Source organism: Rhinoraja longicauda, chromosome 1 (genome assembly GCF_053455715.1).
Source record: "Rhinoraja longicauda isolate Sanriku21f chromosome 1, sRhiLon1.1, whole genome shotgun sequence".
Taxonomy (NCBI): Eukaryota; Metazoa; Chordata; class Chondrichthyes; order Rajiformes; family Arhynchobatidae; genus Rhinoraja; species Rhinoraja longicauda.
In genome coordinates this window covers 7,872,046-7,894,977 of record NC_135953.1, presented here as the reverse complement: position 1 = coordinate 7,894,977, position 22,932 = coordinate 7,872,046, and the positions used below count along the sequence as shown (strand labels likewise).

Genomic DNA, 22,932 nt, shown 5'->3' with positions numbered 1-22,932 from the left:
CGATGCCTGAAATAACAACAAGCTGTTGGGAACATAGATCAGAACAAAAAAAAACGTAATCCGTGTTTTAGCTCAACAACGATCTCTACAGAAAGTCATTGACTTGCAATGTTAACTCTGCTACTCATTACACGGATGCAGCCTGACCTGCTGGGTATTTCTACCAGCTCCTGTTTACCCCTAAGGTCATAAGTGATAGGAGCAGAATTAGGCCATTCGGCCCATCAAGTCTACTCCACCATTCAATCATGGCTGATCTATCTATCCCTCCTAACCCTATTCTCCTGCCTGCTCCTCATAACCTCTGACACCCGTACTAATCATGACTCTGTCTATCTCCGCCTTAAAAATATCCACTGACTTGGCCTCTACAGCCTTCTGTGGCAAAGAATTCCACAGATTCACCACCCTCTGACTAAAGAAATTCCTTCTCATCTCCTTCCTAAAGCAACGTCCTTTAATTCTGAGGCTATGACATCTAGTCCTTTCAATGACCCCGCCCCCCCTCAACCTTCTAAACTCCAGCGAGTGCAGGCCCAGTGCTGACAAACGCTCATCATAGGTTAACCCACTCATTCCTGGGATCATTCCCGTAAATCTCCTCTGGAACCCATTCCAGAGCCAGCACATCCTTCCTCAGATTTGGGGCCCAAAATTGCACACAACACTGCAAATGCGGCCTGACCAGTGCCTTATAGAGCCACAGCATTACATCCCTGTTTTTGTTTTGCGTTCCTAGCATTGTGTTTGTCTTCTTTACTGCCGATTCGACTTGAGGATTAAGTTTTATGGGGATCTTGTACCAGCACTCCCAAGTTTAGTTTAGTTTAGTTTATTGTCATGTGTACTGAGGTACAGTGAAAAGCTTTTGTTGCGGGCTGTACAGTCAGTGGAAAGACGATACGTGATTACAATCGAACCATTCACAGTTTACAGACACATGATAAGGGAATCACGTTTGGTGCAAGGTAAAGCCAGCGAAGTCCAATCAAGGATAGTCCCAGAGTCACCAAAGAGGTAGATAGTAGTTCAGCACTGCTCTCTGGTTGTGGTAAGATGGTTCAGTTGCCTGATAACAGCTGGGGAGAAACTGTCCCTGAATCTGGAGGTGTGCGTTTTCACACTTCTATACCTTTTGCCCGATGGGAGAGGGGAGAAGTGGGAGTGGCCAGGGTGCGACTGGTCCTTGATTATGCTGCTGGCCTTGCTGAGGCAGCGTGAGGTGTAGATGGAGTCAATGGAAGGGAGGTTGGTTTGTGTGATGGTCTGGGCTGCGTCCACAATTTGTTGCAATTTCTTGCGGTCTTGGGTGGAGCTATTGCCAAACCAAGCTGTGATGCATCCTGATAAAGTGCTACTATTTTCATCCACTTTTAGTGTTGGGTGTATTTACTCTTTAAGAGGTATATTTTCTCTTTCCGTGGGGAGTACTTACTCCCTAAGACTGTGCACCCCGTTCAGACCATGCCCAAGTGTTCTCATTATTGAGGCAGCTATTCATAGGAGTATAGGAGCAAAGAGGTCCTTCTACAGTTGTACCGGGCCCTGGTGAGACCGCACCTGGAGTACTGTGTGCAGTTTTGGTCTCCAAATTTGAGGAAGGATATTCTTGTTATTGAGGGCGTGCAGCGTAGGTTCACTAAGTTAATTCCCGGAATGGCGGGACTGTCGTATGTTGAAAGGCTGGAGCAATTAGGCTTGTATACACTGGAATTTAGAAGGATGAGGGGGGATCTTATTGAAACATATAAGATAATTAGGGGATTGGACACATTAGAGGCAGGAAACATGTTCCCAATGTTGGGGGAGTCCAGAACAAGGGGCCACAGTTTAAGAATAAGGGGTAGGCCATTTAGAACAGAGATGAGGAAGAACTTTTTCAGTCAGAAAGTGGTGAAGGTGTGGAATTCTCTGCCTCAGAAGGCAGTGGAGGCCAGTTCGTTGGATGCTTTCAAGAGAGAGCTGGATAGAGGTCTTAAGGATAGCGGAGTGAGGGGGTATGGGGAGAAGGCAGGAACGGGGTACTGATTGAGAGTGATCAGCCATGATCGCATTGAATGGCGGTGCTGGCTCGAAGGGCTGAATGGCCTCCTCCTGCACCTATTGTCTATAAGGTCTTAAGTGATACGAGCAGAATTTAGGCCATTTGGTCCATTAAGCCTACTCTGCCATTCAATCATGGCTGATCTCTCTCTCCCTCCTAACCCTATTCTCTTGCCTTCTCCCAATAACCCCTGACACCCATACTGATCAAGAATCTATCTATCTCTGCCGCAAAAAAATATCCACTGACTTGGCCTCCACAGCCGTCTGTGGCAAAGAATTCCACAGATTCACCACCCTCTGACTGAAGAAATTCCTCCTCATCTCCTTCCTCTAAAAGAACGTCCTTTAATTCTGAGGTTATGACCTCTAGTCCTATATTCACAAAATGCTGGAGTAACTCAGCAGGTCAGGCAGCATCTCAGGAGAGAAGGAATGGATGACGTTTCGGGTCGAGACCCTTCTTCAGGCTGATGTCAGGGGGGCGGGACAAAGGAAGGATATAGGTGGAGACAGGAAGATAGAGGGAGGTCTGGGAAGGGGGAGGGGAAGAGAGGGACAGAGGAACTATCTAAAGTTGGAGAAGTCAATGTTCATACCGCTGGGCTGTAAGCTGCCCAAGCGAAATTACACTACCTCTAGTCCTATACTCTCCCACTAGTGGATACATCCTCTTCACATCCACTCTATCCAAGCCACTCTACATTGTATAGCCATGAGTTTGCCTGGTTAACCGTATACATCAGTGTGCTTACGGGCGGCACGGTGGCGCAGCGGTAGAGTTGCTGCCTCACAGGGCCAGTGACCCGGGTTCGATCCTGACCACGGGTGCTGTCTATATGGAGTATGTACGTTCTCCCCGTGACCGCGTGGGTTTTCTCACGGTGCTCTGACTTCCTCCTACACTTCAAAGACGTGCAGATTAGTAGGTTAATTGGCTTCCGTACATTGTCCCTGCTGTGTGTAGGATAGAACTGGTGATCAGTGATTGTATACACTGGAATTTAGAAGGATGAGAGGGGATCTTATCGAAACGTATAAGATTATTAAGGGGTTGGACACGTTAGTGGCAGGAAACATGTTCCCAATGTTGGGGGAGTCCAGAACAAGGGGCCACAGTTTAAGAATAAGGGGTAGGCCATTTAGAACTGAGATGAGGAAAAACTTTTTCAGTCAGAGAGTTGTGAATCTGTGGAATTCTCTGCCTCAGAAGGCAGTGGAGGCCAATTCTCTGAATGCATTCAAGAGAGAGCTAGATAGAGCTCTTAAGGATAGCGGAGTCAGGGGGTATTGGGACAAGGCAGGAACATTGAATGGCGGTGGTGGCTCGAAGGGCCAAATGGCCTCCTCCTGCACCTATTGTCTATTGATTGTTAGTCAGCCCAGACTTGATGGGCTGAAGGGCCTCGTTCCACGCTGTATCTCTAAACTAAACTCCTGGCTGTGGTGTAGAGATCACAAGACATAGGAACAGAATTAGGCCATTCAGCCCTTCGAGTCTGCTCCACCATTCGATCATGGCTGATCTAGTTTTCCCCCTCAATCCCATTCTCCTGCCTTCTTCCCATAACCTTTGATACCCATAGTAATCAAGAACCTATCAATCTCCACGTTAAAAATATATCCAATGACTTGGCCTCCCCTGCCCTCTGGCAATGAATTCCACAGATTCACCACTGAAGAAATTCCTCTTCATCGCTATTCTAAAGAAACGTCTTTTTATTCTGAGGCTGTGCCCTCTGGTCCTAGACTCTCCCACTTTTGGGCATGTCAGAACAGGAGCAAGGGTGGAGATCGGACTTGAACAGTGAAGGCAAGAACAGAACGATCAACCTTGAAAAGTACTGGAGACTCAAGAGACTGCAGCAGCTGGAATCCTGAACAAAACACAAAGTGCTGGAGGGACCCAGCAGGTCAGGCAGCATCTGTGAAGAGAATGTGTATGAAGAACCGAAACGTCACCCATTCCTTCTCTCCTGAGATGCTGCCTGACCCGCTGAGTTACTCCAGTTTTTTGGGATTCTTTCAAAGAACTGCAGATGTTGGTTTACACCGAAGACAGACACAAAAATGCTGGAGTAACTCAGCGGGACAGGCGGCATCTCTGGAGAGAAGGAATGGGTGACATTTCGGGTCGAGACCCTTCTTCAGACCTGATCTCGACCCGAAACGTCACCCATTCCTTCTCTCCAGAGATGCTGCCTGTCCTGCTGAGTTACTCCAGCGTTTTGTGTCTACCTTCGACCTGAAAGATGTTGGCATCACAGTCTCGCACAGCATGGAAACGGGCTCGTCAGCCCAGCGCCCATGCCCACCAAAATGCTCCATCTTCCATAGAGAGACAATGGAGAGAATCTCTCCGCAGATGCTGCCTGACCTGCTGAGTTCCTCCAGCACTTTGTGTTTTAGTTCAAGATTCCAGCATCTGCAGTCTGTTGTGTCCCCAGTACTTTTCCATGTTGATAGTTTAGACCGGTACTACAATCTCCGGTACTACAGTCATGTACAATACAATACAATACAACACGATACAGTCAGTACAATACAACCGGCACTACAGTCATGAGGACAGGTTCAGAGGGATACGGGCCAAACGCAGGCAGGTGGGACTAGTGTTACTGGGACAAGTTGGCCGGTGTGGGTAAGATGGGCCGAAGGGTGTGTATCACTTCTCTGACTCTAATTGATAGAGGACAATTTACCTACAAACCTGCTCGTCTTTGGAGTGTGGGAGGAAACCGGAGCACCTGGAGAAAACCCACGCAGGTCACGGGGAGAACGTACAAACTCCGTACGGACACGAACTCGTGGTCAGGATCGAACCTGGGTCCCTGGCGCTGTTGAGGCAGCAGCTCTACCGCTGCGCCACTGTGCTGCCCAACACTGTGTGGTGGGCCGGTGGATCCAAGCGAGGAAGGGGCGGAGACAATAGACAATAGACAATAGGTGCAGGAGGAGGCCATTCGGCCCTTTGAGCCAGCACCGCCATTCAATGTGATCAGACAGAGTCTTTGAGGCAACAGGCTGAGAACAGGCAAGGAGAGAGGAAAGTTCAGGCAGATGAAACGGGGTGTGGGAGGGTGAAGCAAAGACTGGCAGAAGCAGATAAGGGAGGTATGACGGGAGGTTGGGGGAAGTGTAAGAAAATAACTGCAGATGCTGGTACAAATCGAAGGTATTTATTCACAAAATGCTGGAGTAACTCAGCAGGTCAGGCAGCATCTCAGGAGAGAAGGAATGGGTGACGTTTCGGCTCGAGACCCTTCTTCAGACTGATGTCAGGGGGGGCGGGATAAAGGAAGGATATAGGTGGAGACAGGAAGATAGAGGGAGATCTGGGAAGGGGGAGGGGAAAAGAGGGACAGAGGAACTATCTAAAGTTGGAGAAGTCAATGTTCATACCGCTGGGCTTCAAGCTGCCCAGGCGAAATATGAGGTGCTGTTCCTCCAATTTCCGGTGGGCCTCACTATGGCACTGGAGGAGGCCCATGACAGAAAAGTCAGACTGGGAGTGGGAGGGGGAGTTGAAGTGCTCAGCCACCAGGAGATCAGGTTGGTTAACGCGGACTGAGCGAAGGTGTTGAGCGAAGCGATCGCCGAGCCTGTGTTTGGTTTCGCCGATGTAAAGAAGTTGACATCTAGAGCAGCGGATGCAATAGATGAGGTTGGAGGAGGTGCAGGTGAACCTCTGACTCACCTGGGAAGACTGTTTGGGTCCTCGGTTGGAGTTGAGGGGGGAGGTAAAGGGACAGGTGTTGCATCTGAGGTTGGGGGAAGGTGAAGAATCTCGGTCACAGGGCTAGGGTTGCAAGAAGTAGATGAGGGCTGATCTCATCATGACGTCATACAGCTTGGCCAAAAGGTTGAGGGGAATGAAGTGGGGAGAAAGAGGGGGAAAGGAGGGGGAGGGGGATGAGGGAGGTAGGGGGAAGGGGGGAGGGGGGAAGGAGAGGGTGCTGCACCAATGCAGGAAAAGTTTGGGTCCAACGGGTCCACTTGGTCTAGTATTCCTCTAAACCTGTCCTATCCATGTAGCTGTCTAAGTGTTTCTTAAACTTTGCAATGGTATCTAGAGGACATAGGTTCAAGGTGAAGGGGAAAAAATTTAATAGGAATCTGAGGGGTAACTTTTTCACACAGAGGGTGGTGAGTGTATGGAACAAGCTGCCAGAGGAGGTAGTTGGGGCAGGGACTATCACAACGTTTAAGAAACATTTAGACAGGTACATGGATAGGACAGGTTTGGTGGGATAGATATCCATGTTGACAGTTCTGTTTAAACAGCTTCTTGCCTTTACCGTTGACTCTGATCTCCACCCTTGCTCCTTCTGTTCTGACATGCCCGAGGAAATGTCAATAGATTCCCGTGCAACTGAACACGCCTCAGATCCAAGCCAGCCTCCATCAGACACAGAGTCATAGTCTTGCAGCATGGAAACAGGCCCTTCAGCCCAACTTGCCCACATCGACTAACATGTTCCATCTACACTAGTCCCACCTGCCTGCGCTTGGCCCATATCCCTCCAAACCTGTCCTATCCGTGTACCTGTCCAATAGCTCTTAAACATTGGGATAGTCTCTGCCTCAACTACCACCTCTGGCAGCTCGTTCCATACACCCACTACTTTCTGTGTGAAAAAACCCCTCAGATTCCTGTAAAATCTTTCCACCCTTACCTTAAAGCTATGCCTTCTGGTTCTCGATTCACCTGCTATGGGCAGGAGACTCCTTGTGTTTACCCGATCTATTCCTCTCATGATTTTGTACACCTCTGTAAGATCGCCCCTCATCTTCCTGCATTCCAGGGAATGGAATCCCGGCCTACTCAGCCTCTCGCTATAGCTCAGGCACTCGAGGTTTGGCCACTTTACTCTGGGTAAAAGTCTCTGTGCATTCAGCCAATCTATTCAGCTCTTGATTTTATACACCTTGGTAAAATCATGAGAGGAACAGATCGGGTAGACGCACAGTCTCTTGCCCAGAGCAGGGGAATCGAGGACCAGAGGACATAGGTTTCAGGTAAGGGGTGAGCCACTTCCGAATCTTCTCTATACCCTTTCCAGCTTGACAATATCTTTCTGAAAACATGTTGCCCAGAACTGAACACAATACTCTAAATGCGGTCTCACCCACGTCTTATACAACTGCAACATGACCTCCCAACTTCGTACTCAATACTCTGGCTGATGAAGGCCAATGTGCCATAAGCACATAGTCAAATAATCCAATGAAGGGGAGCACCCCAAGACCCTCTCCCACCCCCACTAGTCCACACACACCCGCTCTCCCTAAGGATCACTTTGAGTCAGTGTCAAACAGCACAGGAAAGCACGGCACGGTGGCGCAGCGGTAGAGTTGCTACCTCACAGCGCCAGAGACCCGGGTTCCATCCCGACTACGGATGGTGTCTGCGCTGAAGTTTGTACGTTCTCCCCGTGACCTGCGTGGGTTTAGTCCGGGTGCTCCGGTTTCTTCCCACATTCCAAATCCGTACAAGTTTGTAGGTTAACTGGCATTGGTAAGTTGTAAAATTGTCCCCAATATGTGGCTGTGGTGAAGAGATCATAAGACATAGAGGCAGAGGGGAACCAAGGGATATGGGGAGAAGGCAGGCACGGGTTACTGATTGTGGATGATCAGCCATGATCACAATGAATGGCGGTGCTGGCTCGAAGGGACGAATGGCCTCCCCCTGCACCTATTTTCTATGTTTCGATGTTTCTATGTGTAGATCGCTGGGTGGCACGGACTGGATTGTGTGTGTAATGTATGTGTAAATTCTAATACACAGAAGTAGGTCCTTTGGCCCAACTTATCCATGTCGACCGACATTTAAGCTAGTCGCATTTTCCCACATTTGGCCCATATCCCTCTCAATCGTTCCTATCCATGTATCTGTCCTGGTGCCCTTTAATTGTTGTTTTAGTCCCAGCCGCAACTACCTCCTCCGGCAGCTCGCTCCATACACCCCCAACCCAATGTTGTGAAAAAGTTACCTCTCAGGTTCCTATTAAATCTTTACCCCCCTCACCTGAAACCTATGTCCTCTGGTCCTCGATTCCCCTGCTCTGGGCAAGAGACTCTGTGCGTCTACCCGATCTGTTCCTCTCATGATTTTACCAAGGTGTATAAAATCAAGAGCTGAATAGATTGGCTGAATGCACAGAGACTTTTACCCAGAGTAAAGGATTCAAGAACCCAAGGACATAGGTTTAAGGTGAGAGGGAAAAGGTTTAAGGGGAACCTGAGGGGTAACTTTTTCACAACAGGCGGCACGGTAGCGCAGCGGTAGAGTTGCTGCTTTACAGCGAATGCAGCGCCGGAGACTCAGGCTCGATCCTGACTACGGGTGCTGCACTGTAAGGAGTTTGTACGTTCTCCCCGTGACCTGCGTGGGTTTCCTCCGAGATCTTCGGTTTCCTCCCACACTCCAAAGACGTACAGGTATGTAGGTTAATTGGCTGGGTAAATGTAAAAATTGTCCCTAGTGGGTGTAGGATAGTGTTAATGTGCGGGGATCACTGGGCGGCACGGACTTGGAGGGCCGAAAAGGCCTGTTTCCGGCTGTATGTATATGATATGATATGATATTGGGTTGGGGGTGTATGGAGCGAGCTGCCGGAGGAGGTAGTTGCGGCTGGGACTAAAACAACAATTAAAGGGCACCAGGACAGATACATGGATAGGAACGATTGAGAGGGATATGGGCCAAATGTGGGAAAATGCGACTAGCTTAAATGTCGGTCGACATGGATAAGTTGGGCCAAAGGACCTACTTCTGTGTATTAGAATTTGCACATACATTACACACACAATCCAGTCCGTGCCACCCAGCGATCTACACATAGAAACATCGAAACATAGAAAATAGGTGCAGGAGGAGGCCATTCGGCCCTTCGAGCCAGCACCGCCATTCATTGTGATCATAGCTGATCATCCACAATCAGTAACCCGTGCCTGCCTTCTCCCCATATCCCTTGGTTCCCCTCTGCCTCTATGTCTTGTGATCTCTTCACCACAGCCACATATTGGGGACAATTTTACAACTTACCAATGCCAGTTAACCTACAAACCTGTACGGATTTGGAGTGTGGGGAGAAACCGGAGCACCCGGACTAAACCCACGCAGGTCACGGGGAGAACGTACAAACTTCAGCGCAGACACCATCCGTAGTCGGGATGGAACCCGGGTCTCTGGCGCTGTGAGGTAGCAACTCTACCACTGCGCCACCGTGCCGTGCTTTCCTGTGCTGTTTGACACTGACTCAAAGTGATCCTTAGGGAGAGCGGGTGTGTGTGGACTAGTGGGGGTGGGAGAGGGTCTTGGGGTGCTCCCCTTCATTGGATTATTTGACTATGTGCTTATGGCACATTGGCCTTCATCAGCCAGAGTATTGAGTACGAAGTTGGGAGGTCATGTTGCAGTTGTATAAGACGTGGGTGAGACAGCATTTAGAGTATTGTGTTCAGTTCTGGGCAACATGTTTTCAGAAAGATATTGTCAAGCTGGAAAGGGTATAGAGAAGATTTACAAGGAAGTGGCCAAGACTCGAGTGCCTGAGCTATAGGGAGAGGCTGAGTAGGCCGGGACTCTATTCCCTGGAATGCAGGAGGATGAGGGGCGATCATACATAGGTGTACAAAATCATGAGAGGAATAGATCGGGTAAACACAAGGATTTATTCACAAAATGCTGGAGTAACTCAGCAGGTCAGGCAGCATCTCGGGAGAGAAGGAATGGGTGACGTTTCGGGTCGAGACCCTTCTTCAGACTGATGTCGGGGGTGGGACAAAGGAAGGATATAGGTGGAGACAGGAAGATAGAGGGAGATCTGGGAAGGAGGAGGGGAAGGGAGGGACAGAGGAGCTATCTGAAGTTGGAGAAGTCGACGTTCATACCACCGGGCTGCAAACTGCCCAGGCGAAATATGAGGTGCTGCTCCTCCAATTTCCGGCGGGCCTCACTATAAACACAAGGAGTCTCCTGCCCATGGCAGGTGAATCGAGAACCAGAAGGCATAGCTTTAAGGTAAGGGTGGAAAGATTTTACAGGAATCTGAGGGTTTTTTTCACACAGAAAGTAGTGGGTGTATGGAACGAGCTGCCAGAGGTGGTAGTTGAGGCAGAGACTATCCCAATGTTTAAGAGCTATTGGACAGGTACACGGATAGGACAGGTTTGAAGGGATATGGGCCAAGCGCAGGCAGGTGGGACTAGTGTAGATGGAACATGTTAGTCGATGTGGGCAAGTTGGGCTGAAGGGCCTGTTTCCATGCTGCAAGACTATGACTCTGTGTCTGATGGAGGCTGGCTTGGATCTGAGGCGTGTTCAGTTGCACGGGAATCTATTGACATTTCCTCGGGCATGTCAGAACAGAAGGAGCAAGGGTGGAGATCAGAGTCAACGATAAAGGCAAGAAGCTGTTTAAACAGAACTGTCAACATGGATATCTATCCCACCAAACCTGTTCTATCCATGTACCTGTCTAAATGTTTCTTAAACGTTGTGATAGTCCCTGCCTCAACTACCTCCTCTGGCAGCTTGTTCCATACACCCACAACCCTCTGTGTGAAAAAGTTACCCCTCAGATTCCTATTAAATCTTTTCCCCTTCACCTTGAACCTATGTCCTCTGGTTCTCGATTCCCCTACTCTGGGCAAGAGATTCTGTGCATCTACCCGATCTATTCCTCTCATAATTTTTATACAACTCAATAAAATCACCCCTCATCCTCCTGCGCTCCAGGGAATAGAGACCCAGCCTACTCAACCTCTCCCGATAGCTCACACCCTCGAGTCCTGTCAACATCCTCGTAAATCTTCTCTGAACGCTTTCAAGTTTGACAATATCTTTTCCTATAACGTGGTGATGCCATCAGGTTACACCCTTTTTCTTTGCAGCTTAGACAATAGACAATAGGTGCAGGAGTAGGCCATTCGGCCCTTCGAGCCAGCACCGCCATTCAATGGATAGATCTGCACCTCTTCAACTGTGTGTGTGTGACGCTGGCTGCCTATTTGAGGCAGTGGCTCCTGTAGATCCCTTTGATGATGGGGAGGTCAGTACCTGCGATGGGCCGGGCAGTGTCCGGAGTGTACTGGTGGGCTTGCGAGGGGGAATGGGTGACAGATGGGATTGCTCTGAGAACTGGGCTCAAGTTGGATATCTTTCATCCGTGTCATGAGAATCGGACAAAGTTAGAGGGTCGGGAGGACAGCCTTGACAATGATGCCTGTCTCCTGAGCATTTAAAGTGGTCACAGAACACAAGTGACCACATGTAAGAGTCATACAACGTGGGAACGGGCCTTTCGACCCGACTTGCCCACACATCTATACACATTTACACACATATACGCAGACACACACACGCATGTCCGTCTGAAGAAGGGTCTCGATCTGAAACGTCACCCATTCCTTTTCTCCAGAGATGTTGTCTGTCCCACTGCGTTACTCCAGCATTCTGTATCCATCTTTGGTTTAAACCAGCATCCACAGTTCCTTCCTACACACATAATGTATGCTATACATACAGACACACACATATAAACACACACATATATCCATACATGCATACACACATATATACATAAGAGTCATAGAGTGATACAGTGTGGGAACAGGCCCTTCGACCCGAGTCGGCCACACCGGCCAACAATGTGGTCAGATACACTAGTCCCACCTGTCTGCGCTTGGTCCATTTCCCTCCAAACCTGTCCTATCCATGTACCTGTCTAACTGTTTCTCAAACGTTGCGATAGTCCCTGCCTCAACTACCTCCTCCGGCAGCTCGTTCCATATACCCACCACCCATTCCTTACAACCAACACTCTCTAGGGCTCTACCGTTTACTGTACAAGTCCTAGACTTAGCCGAGGCTCTACAAGGCGCTGGTCAGGCCGCATTTGGAATATTGTGAACAATTTTGGGCATCATATCTGAGGAAGGATGTGCTGGCTCTGGAGAGGTCCAGAGGAGGTTTACAAGAATGATCCCAGGAATGAGTGGGTTAACATATGATGAGCGTTTGACAGCACTGGGCCTGTACTCGCTAAACTTAAGGTGAATGAGGGGGGACCTCATTGAAACGTAGAATAGTGAAAGGCTTGGATAGAGTGGATGTGGAGAGGATGTTTCCACTGGTGGGAGAGTCTAGGACCAGAGGGCACAGCCTCAGAATTAACGGACGTTCTTTTAGGAAGGAGATGAGGAGAAATTTCTTTAGTCAGAGGGTGGTGAATCTGTGGAATTCTTTGCCACAGAGGGCTGTGGAGGCCAAGTCAGTGGATATATTTAAGGCAGATATAGATAGATTCTTGATTAGTACGGGTGTCAGAGGTTATGATGAGAAGGCAGGAGGATGGGTTAGGAGGGAGAGATAGATCAGCCGTGGCAGAGTAGACTTTGATGGGCCAAATGGCCTAATTCTGCTCCTATCACTTATGATCTTATGATGTAAGCTGGTTTAACATAGTGCAATAGCTCGTAAATGTCCGAGTTTAATCCCATTTGCCATTCCCTGGCCCATTTCCCAACTGATCCAGATCCTGTTGTAAACTTAAATATCCTTCCTCACTCTCCACTCTATTGCCAAATTTGGTGTCATTTGCAAATTTATCGACGATGTTAACCACATTGTCACGGTGGTGCAGGGGTAGAGTTGCTGCCTTACAGCGCCAGGGACCAGGGTCTGATCCTGACTATGGGCGCTGTCTGTACGGAGTTTGTACGTTCTCGTAGGGTTTCTCCGGTTTCCTCCCACATCTCAAAGACTTACAGGTTTGTAGGTTAATTGGCTTCTGTAAATGAGCCCTAGTGTGTCAGATGGAACTAGTGTTCATTGGACAGCGTGGACTTGGTTGGATGAAGTGCTTGTTTCTACGACGTATCTCTAAACTAAACTAAACTAAATGGGTGTGCACGGCGGGGGGGGGAAGTGGGGGGGGGGGGGGGGGGCAGGAAATAGGTGAAAGGCGGATGTTCATTAAAATCGGAGAATTCAGTGTTCATACCATTAGATTGTAATATTGGGTTGAGTTGCAAGGCCAGTTTAGTTTAGAGATACAGCGCTGAAACAGGCCCCTTGGCCCACCGAGTCCACACCGACCAGCGATCCCCGTACATCAACACTTCCCTACACAAACTTGGGACAATTTTTGATATTTATACCAAGCCAATTAACCTACAAACCTGTACGTCTTTGGAGTGTGGGAGGAATTTAAGAGAGAGTTAGATAGAGCTCTGGGGGCTAGTGGAATCAAGGGATATGGGGAGAAACTGGGCACGGGTTACTGATTGTGGATGATCAGCCATGATCACAATGAATGGCGGTGCTGGCTCGAAGGGCCGAATGGCCTCCCCCTCCTGCACCTATTTTCCAAGTTTCTATGAAACCGAAGATCTCGGAGAAAACCCACGCAGGTCACGGGGAGAACGTACAAACTCCGTACAGACGGCGCCCGTAGTCAGGATTGAACTCGGGTCTCAGGCGCCACCGTGGCCACCAGTTGATGCTTTGCTTTCTGTGGAGTTGAGCTCAAGTCTCATTGCCCCACAGGTCAGTAATTGGTACATTTAACCAATTACTGAGCTGGAATTGAATAGAGGAGCCAGCATGTGAAATGTTCACCAGCTGATTCTCATTGAACAGATTCTCATTGAACAGATTCTCATTAAACAAGCACATCTGCTTCACTGACGGCCTTAAGGTCACATTAGCCCCATGGTTAAGTGGGTTGAATGGAAGCCAGCGTTTGGAGCTGTTGATCCAGAGACTTGAGTTCAGATCCCTCCAAGGGAGATGAAGCACTTGGATTCAAAGGAGGAAAAAAATCTGGAATTTTTAATGGTCAATTACTGTGACCATGAAATCAATGGAATGACATCAAATCCTAGCTGGTTCCCAGAGGTTCTTTGTGTAGCAGCAGTGGTTGCTGCCTTACAGCGCCAGAGACCCGGTTTTCGATCCTGACTATGGGAGTTTGTACGTTCTCCCTGTGACCTGCGTGGGTTTTCACCGGGATCTCCGGTTTTCTCCCACACTCCAAAGACGTGCAGGTTTGTAGGCTAATTGGCATCGGTAAAAATTGTAAATTGTCCCTAGTGTGTGTGTGTTGTGGGATTTGATTTAGAGATACAACGCGGAAACAGGCCCTTCGGCCCACCGGGTCCGCGCCGCCCAGCGATCCCCGCACGTTAACACTATCCTACACACACCAGGGACAGTTTTTTACATTTGCCCAGCCAATTAACCTACATACCTGTACGTCTTTGGAGTGTGGGAGGAAACCGAAGATCTCGGAGAAAACCGACTAGGGACAATTTTTTTCACATTTACCAACCCAATTAATCTCCAAACCTGTACGTCTTTGGAGTGTGGGAGGAAACCAAAGATCTCGGAGGAAACCCACGCAGGTCACGGGGAGAACGTACAAAGTACATACAGACGGCGCCCGTAGTCAGGATCGAACCTGAGTCTCCGGCGCTGCATTCGCTGTAAGGCGGCAACTCTACCGCTGCGCCACCGTGCCGCCACGATGGTGTTAGTGTATGGGGATCGCTGGTCGGCGCGGACCGCAGTGGCTGTATCTGCGCTGTATCTCTAAACTAAACTAAAAAGAGCAGAGAGGTTGTCTTGGATGACAATGGATCCTCCCCTGGAAAGAACTGGAGAAGAATCGCCATGTTCCTGCACCATTCAGTTCAGTGTAGTTTATTATCACGTGTACCGAGGTACAGTGAAAAGCTTTTGTTGCGTGCTAACCGGTCAGCGGAAAGACAACACACGATTACAATTACAATCATGTATTTGATTGTAAGGAATTTAGGAAGGAATTTAAAATTTCCAATTTAGGAAGGCATGGTTTGCGCAGTGATAGAGTTGCTGCCTCACAGCGAATGCAGCGCCGGAGACCCGGTTTGATCCTGACTATGGGCGCCGTCTGTGCGGAGTTTGTACATTCTCCCCGTGACCTACGTGGGTTTCCTCCGAGATCTTCGGTTTCCTCCCACACTCCAAAGACATACAGGTTTGTAGGTTAATTGGGTAAATGTGAAAAAAATTGTCCCTAGTCGGTGTAGGATGGTGTTGGTGTGCGGGGATCGCTGGGCGGCACGGACCTGATTGGGCTGTACCTCTAAACTAAACTAAACTAAATCGAGCCGTCCACATTGTTCAGATACAGAATAGAGAATAAATAGTGTGAAGCGATTGTAATGTGTATTTGTCGATCTGTAGTCGCCTGGTTTGGGCGCCATCTTGGAAGCTTCTTTCTTTCTTTCCTCACTGCAGTTGGGAGCCCATAGTACTGTGGGTTGCTGTATTCTGTAGACTCACAATACTCTGAGCAAGAATATTCCACCTCATATCAAAACTAGATGGTCCACCCATCCATCACCCTTGCATCCACATTCTCCATAAGCTACAGGGAGAGGTTGAGTAGGCCGGTACTCTATTCCTTGGAGTGCAGGAGGATGAGGGTCGATCTTATAGAGGTGTGTAAAATCATGAGTGGAATAGATCGGGTAGACGCACAGCGTCTCTTGCCCAGAGCAGGGGAATCGAGGTCCAGAGGACAGAGGTTCAAGGTGAAGGGGAAAAGATTTAATAGGAATCTGAGGGGTAACTTTTTCACGCAAAGGGTGGTGGGTGTAGGGAACAAGCTGCCAGAGGAGGTAGTTGAGGCAGGGACTATCCCAACATTTAAGAAACAAAGTTAGGCAGATACATGGATAGGACAAGTTTGCAGGGATATGGACCAAACGCAGGTAGGTGGGACTAGTGTAGCTGGGACATGTTGGCCGATGTGGGCAAGTTGGGCCGAAGGGCCTGTTTCCACACTGTCTCACTCTAAAATGCTGGAATAACTCAGCAGTTCGAGCAGAGAGGGAATGGGTGACGTTTCAGGTCGAGACCCTTCTTCAGACTGATGTGAAGAGGACTGATGTGATGTGATGTGTCGAGACCCTTCATCAGTCTGCTAGCCTCCTCAGATGTAGACACGCCCCTCTTCGTATCAAATCCCACCTTCCAAAGTGCAGACTAGTAGAAACTAGAAATATTAAACATGGCCATAATATAATAACAGTAACTAATTTAAGCGTAAATGGCTCCTACAGAGATGTAGGAAAATAAATGCAGATGTTGCTATAAATCGAAGGTATCACAAAATGCTGGAGTAACTCAGCAGGTCAGGTCAGCATGTAGGAGAGAGGGAATGGGTGACGTTTCTTCAGTCAGAAGAAGGGTCTCGACCCGAAACGTCACCCATTCCCTCTCTCCTAGATGCTGCCTGACCTGCTGAGTTACTCTAGCATTTGGTGATAGCTCCTAGAGTGATGATCGCTGGTCGGCGCGGACTTGGTGGGCCGAAGGGGCCTGTTTCCACACTGCGCTAAAGTCTAAATCCAGGGGAAACTGCATTGGATCCATTCACTCAGGGAATCCTGCTCAGAATTCTGAACATCTCACTGCAATCTGCCTTCTTGTCTCTGCCTTGTTGTACACATGGAAGCCACTCAGCACTGCAGAGCAAGTTGTCTGACATCTGTTTAATACTTGTCATCTAATTTAACACTCAGTTAATTTTCGGTCCTCTTTCTAAACGGGCTCCATGTAGAACTGATCCCCCGTCGCCTCGGGAGAAGATGATGAGCTTTCAGTTCAATTATTATGGAGATGGCAGTAGGTTTCAATTAGCTGGAAGCAAATTGTTTGTGGAGTTTAGTTTAGTTTAGAGATACAGCGCGGAAACAGGCCCCTCGGCCCACCGAGTCCGCGCTGACCGTCGATCCCCGTACATTAACACTGCCCTACGCACACTAGCGACAATATTTTACATAGAAACATAGAAAATAGGCGCAGGAGTAGGCCATTCGGCCCTTCGAGCCAGCACCGCCATTCAATATAAGCATGGCTGATCAAACACAATCAGTACCTCGTTCCTGCTTTCTCCCCACATCCCTTTGATTCCGTAAGCCCAAAGAGCTATATCCAACTAAATTGCATTTATACATTGATCCCAAGCCAATTAACCTACAAACCTGTACGTCTTTGGTAGAAACATAGAAAATAGGTGCAGGAGTACGCCATTCAGCCCTTCGAGCCAGCACCGCCATTCAATGTAATCATGGCTGATCATCTAAAATCAGTAACCCGTGCATGCCTTCTCCCCATATCCCTTGATTCCACTAGCCCCCAGAGCTCTATCCAACTCTCTCTTAAATTCATCCAGTGATTTGACCTCCACTGCCCTCTGTGGCAGAGAATGCCACAAATTCACAACTCTCTGGGTGAAAAAGTTCCTTCTCACCTCAGTTTTAAATGGCCTCCCCTTTATTCTAAGACTGTGGCCCCTGGTTCTGGACTCGCCCAACATTGGGAACATTTTTCCTGCATCTAGCTTGTCCAGTTCTTTTATAATTTTTATATGTCTCTATAAGATCCCCTTTCATCCTTCTAAACTCCAGTGAATACAAGCCCAGTCGTTCCAATCTTTCCTCATATGTCAGTCCCGCCATCCCAGGGATCAATCTCGTGAACCTACGTTGCACTGCCTCAATTACTTTCAGGTTTTTGGAAAGGTTGTTGGTAGCTTCGGGCTTGGAGCGCTCTCAGATTAGGGCTGATGTGATTTACGGTCTGTTTCTCCTCTCATTTGTTTCTGGCATTTGTTAATTCGGTTAACAGCATCCGTTTCCTCCCGCACTCTAAAAACGTACAGGTTTGTCGGTTAATTGGCTTGGTATAAATGTATAAATGTTAAAAGTTGTCCCCAGTGTCCCTGTCTTTGATTGGACTTTACTGACGTTATCTTGCCCTCAGGGCTATTCACATTATTCTCATATCCTGCATCTGTAGGCTGTGAAAGGCTGGATTGTAATCATGTATTGTCTATCCGCTGACTGGTTAGCACGCAACTAAAGCCTTTCACTGTACCTCGGTACACGTGACAATAAACTAAACTTCAACTAATCTTCAAAAATAAACTGAAAGGTAGACACAAAATGCTGGAGTAACTCAGCGGGTCAGGCAGCATCTCGGGAGAGAAGGAATGGGTGACGTTTCGGGTCGAGACCCTTCTTCAGACTGATGTCGGGGGGGGGCGGGACAAAGATAGGATGTAGTCGAACACAGGAAGACAGTGGGAGAACTGGGAAGGGGGAGGGAATAGAGAGGTTTTCAAGAGAGAGTTAGATATAGCTCTTAGGGCTAACGGAATCAAGGGATATGGGGAGAAGGCAGGAACGGGGTACTGATTTTAGATGATCAGCCATGATCACATTGAATGGCGGTGCTGGCTCGAAGGGCCGATTGGCCTAATCCTCCACCTGTTTCTAACCTAACTTAAAGTCGTTGATGAGACCAGACTCGGAATACTGTGTGTCATAATGGTCGCCCAGCTATAGAAAGAATAGCTCCTATCTTATGGTGACATTCGGCCTGTACTTGTGGAGTATTGTGAGCAGTTTTGGGCCCCTATATGTGAGGAAGGATGTGCTGGAGCTGGAGAGGGTCCAGAGGAGGTTTACAAGAATGATCCCAGGAATGAGTAGGTTAACCTATTATGAGCGTTTGACGGTGCTAGACAATGGACAATAGGTGCAGGTGTAGGCCATTCGGCCCTTCGAGGCAGCACCGCCGTTCACTGTGATCATGGCTGATCATTCACAATCAGTACCCCGTTCCTGCCCTCTCCCCATATCCCTTGACTCCGCTATCATTAAGAGCTCTATTGGCACGGTGGCGCAGCGGTAGAGTTGCTGCCTTACAGTGAATGCAGCGCCGGAGACTCAGGTTCGATCCTGACTACTGGGGCTGTCTGTATGGAGTTTGTACGTTCTCCCCGTGACCTGCGTGGGTTTTCTCTGAGATCTTCGGTTTCCTCCCACACTCCAAAGACGTACAGGTTTGTACGTTAATTGGCTGGGCAAATGTAAAAATTGTCCCTAGTGGGTGTAGGATAGTGTTAATGTGCGGGGATCGCTGGGCGGCGCGGACCCGGTGGGCCGAAGGGCCTGTTTCTGCGCTGTATCTCTAAATCTAAATCTAAATCTAAAAATCTAACTCTTGAAAGCATCCAGTGAATTGGCCCCCACTGCCTTCTGAGGCAGAGAATTCCACAGATTCACAACTCTCTGGATGAAAATGTTTTTCCTCGTCTCCGTTCCAAATGGCCTACCCCTTATTCTTAACCGTACTGGGCCTGTACTCGCTGGAGTTTGGAAGACTGAGGGGGGACCTCATTGAAACATACAGAATAATGAAAGGCTTGGATAGGGTGGATGTGGAGAGGATGTTTCCACTGGTGGGAGAGTCTAGGACTGGAGGCTAAACTCAAAACTGAACTCAAAATGAAAATCTGCTTCTTCTTTGCAAATCTCCAGGCGCGAAGCCCAAAGTCGGGGGTGTTCGCTTCAAGCCCGAGAGTCACGAGGGGACAACCAACCATGTTCACTTCGAGGAGAAGCTGCACGACTCCGTTGTCATGGTGATCCCAGAGGAAGATGGAAGTTTTTTAGTGAAGGTGAGGTAACGAAATGCTTGACCGGTTGATTTATTTCTTTTAACGTTTCTTTAGTCAGAGAGTGGTGAATCTGTGGAATTCTTTGGCACGGACAGGTGTGGAGGCCAAGTCTGTGGATATTTTTACGCCGGAGATTGAGAGATTCTTGATTAGTGCGGGTGTCAGGGGATATGGGGAGATGGCAGAAGAATGGGGTCAGGAGGGAGAGATAGAACAGCCATGATTGAATGGGGAGTGGACATGATGGGCCGAATGCCCTAATTCTGCTCCTATGACTTATGAATTTATCAAAAGTTCTTGATCGAGAACTATCAAATGGGCCTACCTTAGGTGGGGCATCTTAATTGGCATGGTCGGGTTAGGCTTGGCTTAGCGGCCTGTTTCCGTGTTGTTTGACTCTCTGGTGATGATGATACTTTATTGTCACTTGTACCTAGCTAGGTGCTAAGGTTGCCAACTGTCCCGCATTAGCCGAGGCATCCCGTATTTTCGGCTAAATTGGTTTATCATATCATATCATATCATATATATACAGCCGGAAACAGGTCTTTTTGGCCCACCAAGTCCGTGCCGCCCAGCGATCCCCGTACATTAACACTATCCTACACCCACTAGGGACAATTTTTACATTTACCCAGCCAATTAACCTACATACCTGTACGTCTTTGGAGTGTGTGAGGAAACCGAAGATCTCGGAGAAAACCCACGCAGGTCACGGGGAGAACGTACAAACTCCTTACAGTGCAGCACCCGTAGTCAGGATCGAACCTGAGTCTCCGGCGCTGAATTCGCTGTAAAGCAGCAACTCTACCGCTGCGCTACCTTGCCGCCCAGTACGGGACCGGCCTTGTTCCGTATTAGGCCCAGACGGTGCCATAGGCTCGGACACAATGTAGGCCCAGAAGCCCGGGCGCCGCCTAACGGAGGTTGCGTACCAACCTTCCCCCCAGCCCGGGCGGCCGCCATTGGTGGAGCGGGAGCACGTGGCTGGGTGAGGTCATGTGGGGCGCGGGGCGGTGATGTCACCTTTTGTCCCTTATTTGGGAGTGAGAAAGTTGGCAACCCTAGGTGCAGTTAAATTGTTTTGCATGGGAAATACACAAAAGAGTCATCATAAAGACACTGACAAAGTTACAAAAAGTACTCCTCTCTACTTCGTCTCTTCCCCCCCCCCCCCAAACCGGGCCCCTCTTAGTTTCTTGTTTTAGTTTAGAGATACAGCGAGGAAATAGGCCCTTCGGCCCACCGAGTCCGCACCGACCAGCGATCCCCGCACATTAACATTACCCTGTGCACACACACGAAGGACAATTTAGAAACGCACCAAGGTAATTAACCTACAAACCTGCACGTCTTTGTAGTGTGGGAGGAAACCGAAGATCTCGGAGAAAACCCACGCAGGTCACGGGGGGAACGTACAAACTCCGTACAAACAGCACCCGTAGTCGGGATTGAACCCGGGTGTCTGGCGCTGTGAGGCAGCAACTCTACCGCTGCGCCACCGTTCTCAGCGGTGCAGCTCGTCAACCTCGGCCCGACAGAGTTGGAGACTCCAACCCATCCCCGAGGCTCGGTCCGATTGATTGAAAATAATACAGCATGCAAACAGGCCCTTCGGCCCACCGAGTCCATGCCGACCATCGATCACCCACCCACGCTGGTTCTGCATTGTCCCCGTTTTCCCATCCACTCCCTATGTATTTTTTTCTCCTTTTCACCTCATGTGCGTACATGTATACATGTTTGTGTGTGTGTGTGTGTCTATATATATATATATATGTATATATAGACACACACATATACATGCATATCTATATATATATATAGGATGTGTAGGAAACAACTGCAGATGCTGGATCAAATCGAAGGTAGACCCAAAATGCTGGAGTAACTCAGCGGGTCAGGCAGCATCTCTGGAGAGAAGGAATGGGTGACCTTTCTGGTCGAGACCCTTCTTCAGACTGATGTCAGGGCAGTGGGCGGAACAGATAGAATGTAGTCAGAGACAGTACGACTGGTGGGAGAACTGGGAAGGGGGAGGGAAGGGGGAGGGAATGGAGAGAGAGAGAGAGAGAGAGAGAGAGAGAGAGAGAGAGAGAGAGAGAGAGAGAGAGAGAGAGAGAGAGAGAGAGGAAAGCAAGGGCTATCTGAAGTTAGAGAAGTCAATGTTCATACCGCTGTGGTATAAGCTACCCACATATATATACCGATCAGCCAAAACATCATGACCACTGACAGGTGAAATGAATAACATTGATTATCTTGTTGCAATGGCACCTGTCAAGGGGTGGGATATATTAGGCAGCAAGTGAACAGTCAGTTCTCGAAGTGATGTGTTGGATGCAGGAGAAATGGGCAGGAGTAAAGACATGAGCGACTTTGACAAGGGCCAAATTGTTATGGCCAGACGACTGGGTCAGAGCATCTCTGAAACGGCAAGGCTTGTGGGGTGCTCCCGGCCAGCAGTGGTGAGTACCTACCGACAGTGGTCCGAGGAGGGACAAACCACAAACCGGCGGCCAACAGCATATTAGGCAGGTGGTCATAATGTTGTGGCTCATCAGGTCATGTTGTTTTAGCTGATCGGTGTATATATGTCTAGCATTAGCAAATTTGCAGATGATACTAAGCGGGGGAAAGTGTGAATTGTGAGGAAGATGCAATAAGGCTGCAGGGTGACTTGGACAGGTTGTGTGAGTGGGCGGATACATGGCAGATGCAGTTTAATGTAGATAAGTGTGAGGTTATTCACTTTGGAAGTAAGAATAGAAAGGCAGATTATTATCTGAATGGTGTCAAGTTAGGAGGAGGGGGAGTTCAACGAGATCTGGGTGTCCTAGTGCATCAGTCAATGAAAGGAAGCATGCAGGTACAGCAGGCAGTGAGGAAAGCCAATGGAATGTTGGCCTTCATAACAAGAGGAGTTGAGTATAGGAGCAAAGAAGTCCTTCTACAGTTGTACCGGGCCCTGGTGAGACCGCACCTGGAGTACTGTGTGCAGTTTTGGTCTCCAAATTTGAGGAAGGATATTCTTGCTATGGAGGGCGTGCAGCGTAGGTTCACTAGGTTAATTCCCGGAATGGCGGGACTGTCGTATGTTGAAAGGCTGGAGCGATTGGGCTTGTATACACTGGAATTTAGAAGGATGAGGGGGGATCTTATTGAAACATATAAGATAATTAGGGGATTGGACACATTAGAGGCAGGAAACATGTTCCCAATGTTGGGGGAGTCCAGAACAAGGGGCCACAGTTTAAGAATAAGGGGTAGGCCATTTAGAACGGAGATGAGGAAGAACTTTTTCAGTCAGAGAGTGGTGAAGGTGTGGAATTCTCTGCCTCAGAAGGCAGTGGAGGCCAGTTCG

The 22,932-nt window shown here is 48.7% G+C and overlaps 1 protein-coding gene across 1 annotated transcript in view; it reads left to right on the top strand.

Moving 5' to 3' along the window:
- Window positions 1-22,932, top strand: part of adisspb (adipose secreted signaling protein b) — a 93,059-nt gene that overhangs the window by 10,579 nt on the left and 59,548 nt on the right. The window contains exon 2 of the mRNA XM_078408758.1: window positions 19,429-19,568. Within this exon, the coding sequence (XP_078264884.1) occupies window positions 19,429-19,568 (140 nt within the window). The remainder of the gene's footprint in view (window positions 1-19,428; window positions 19,569-22,932) is intronic.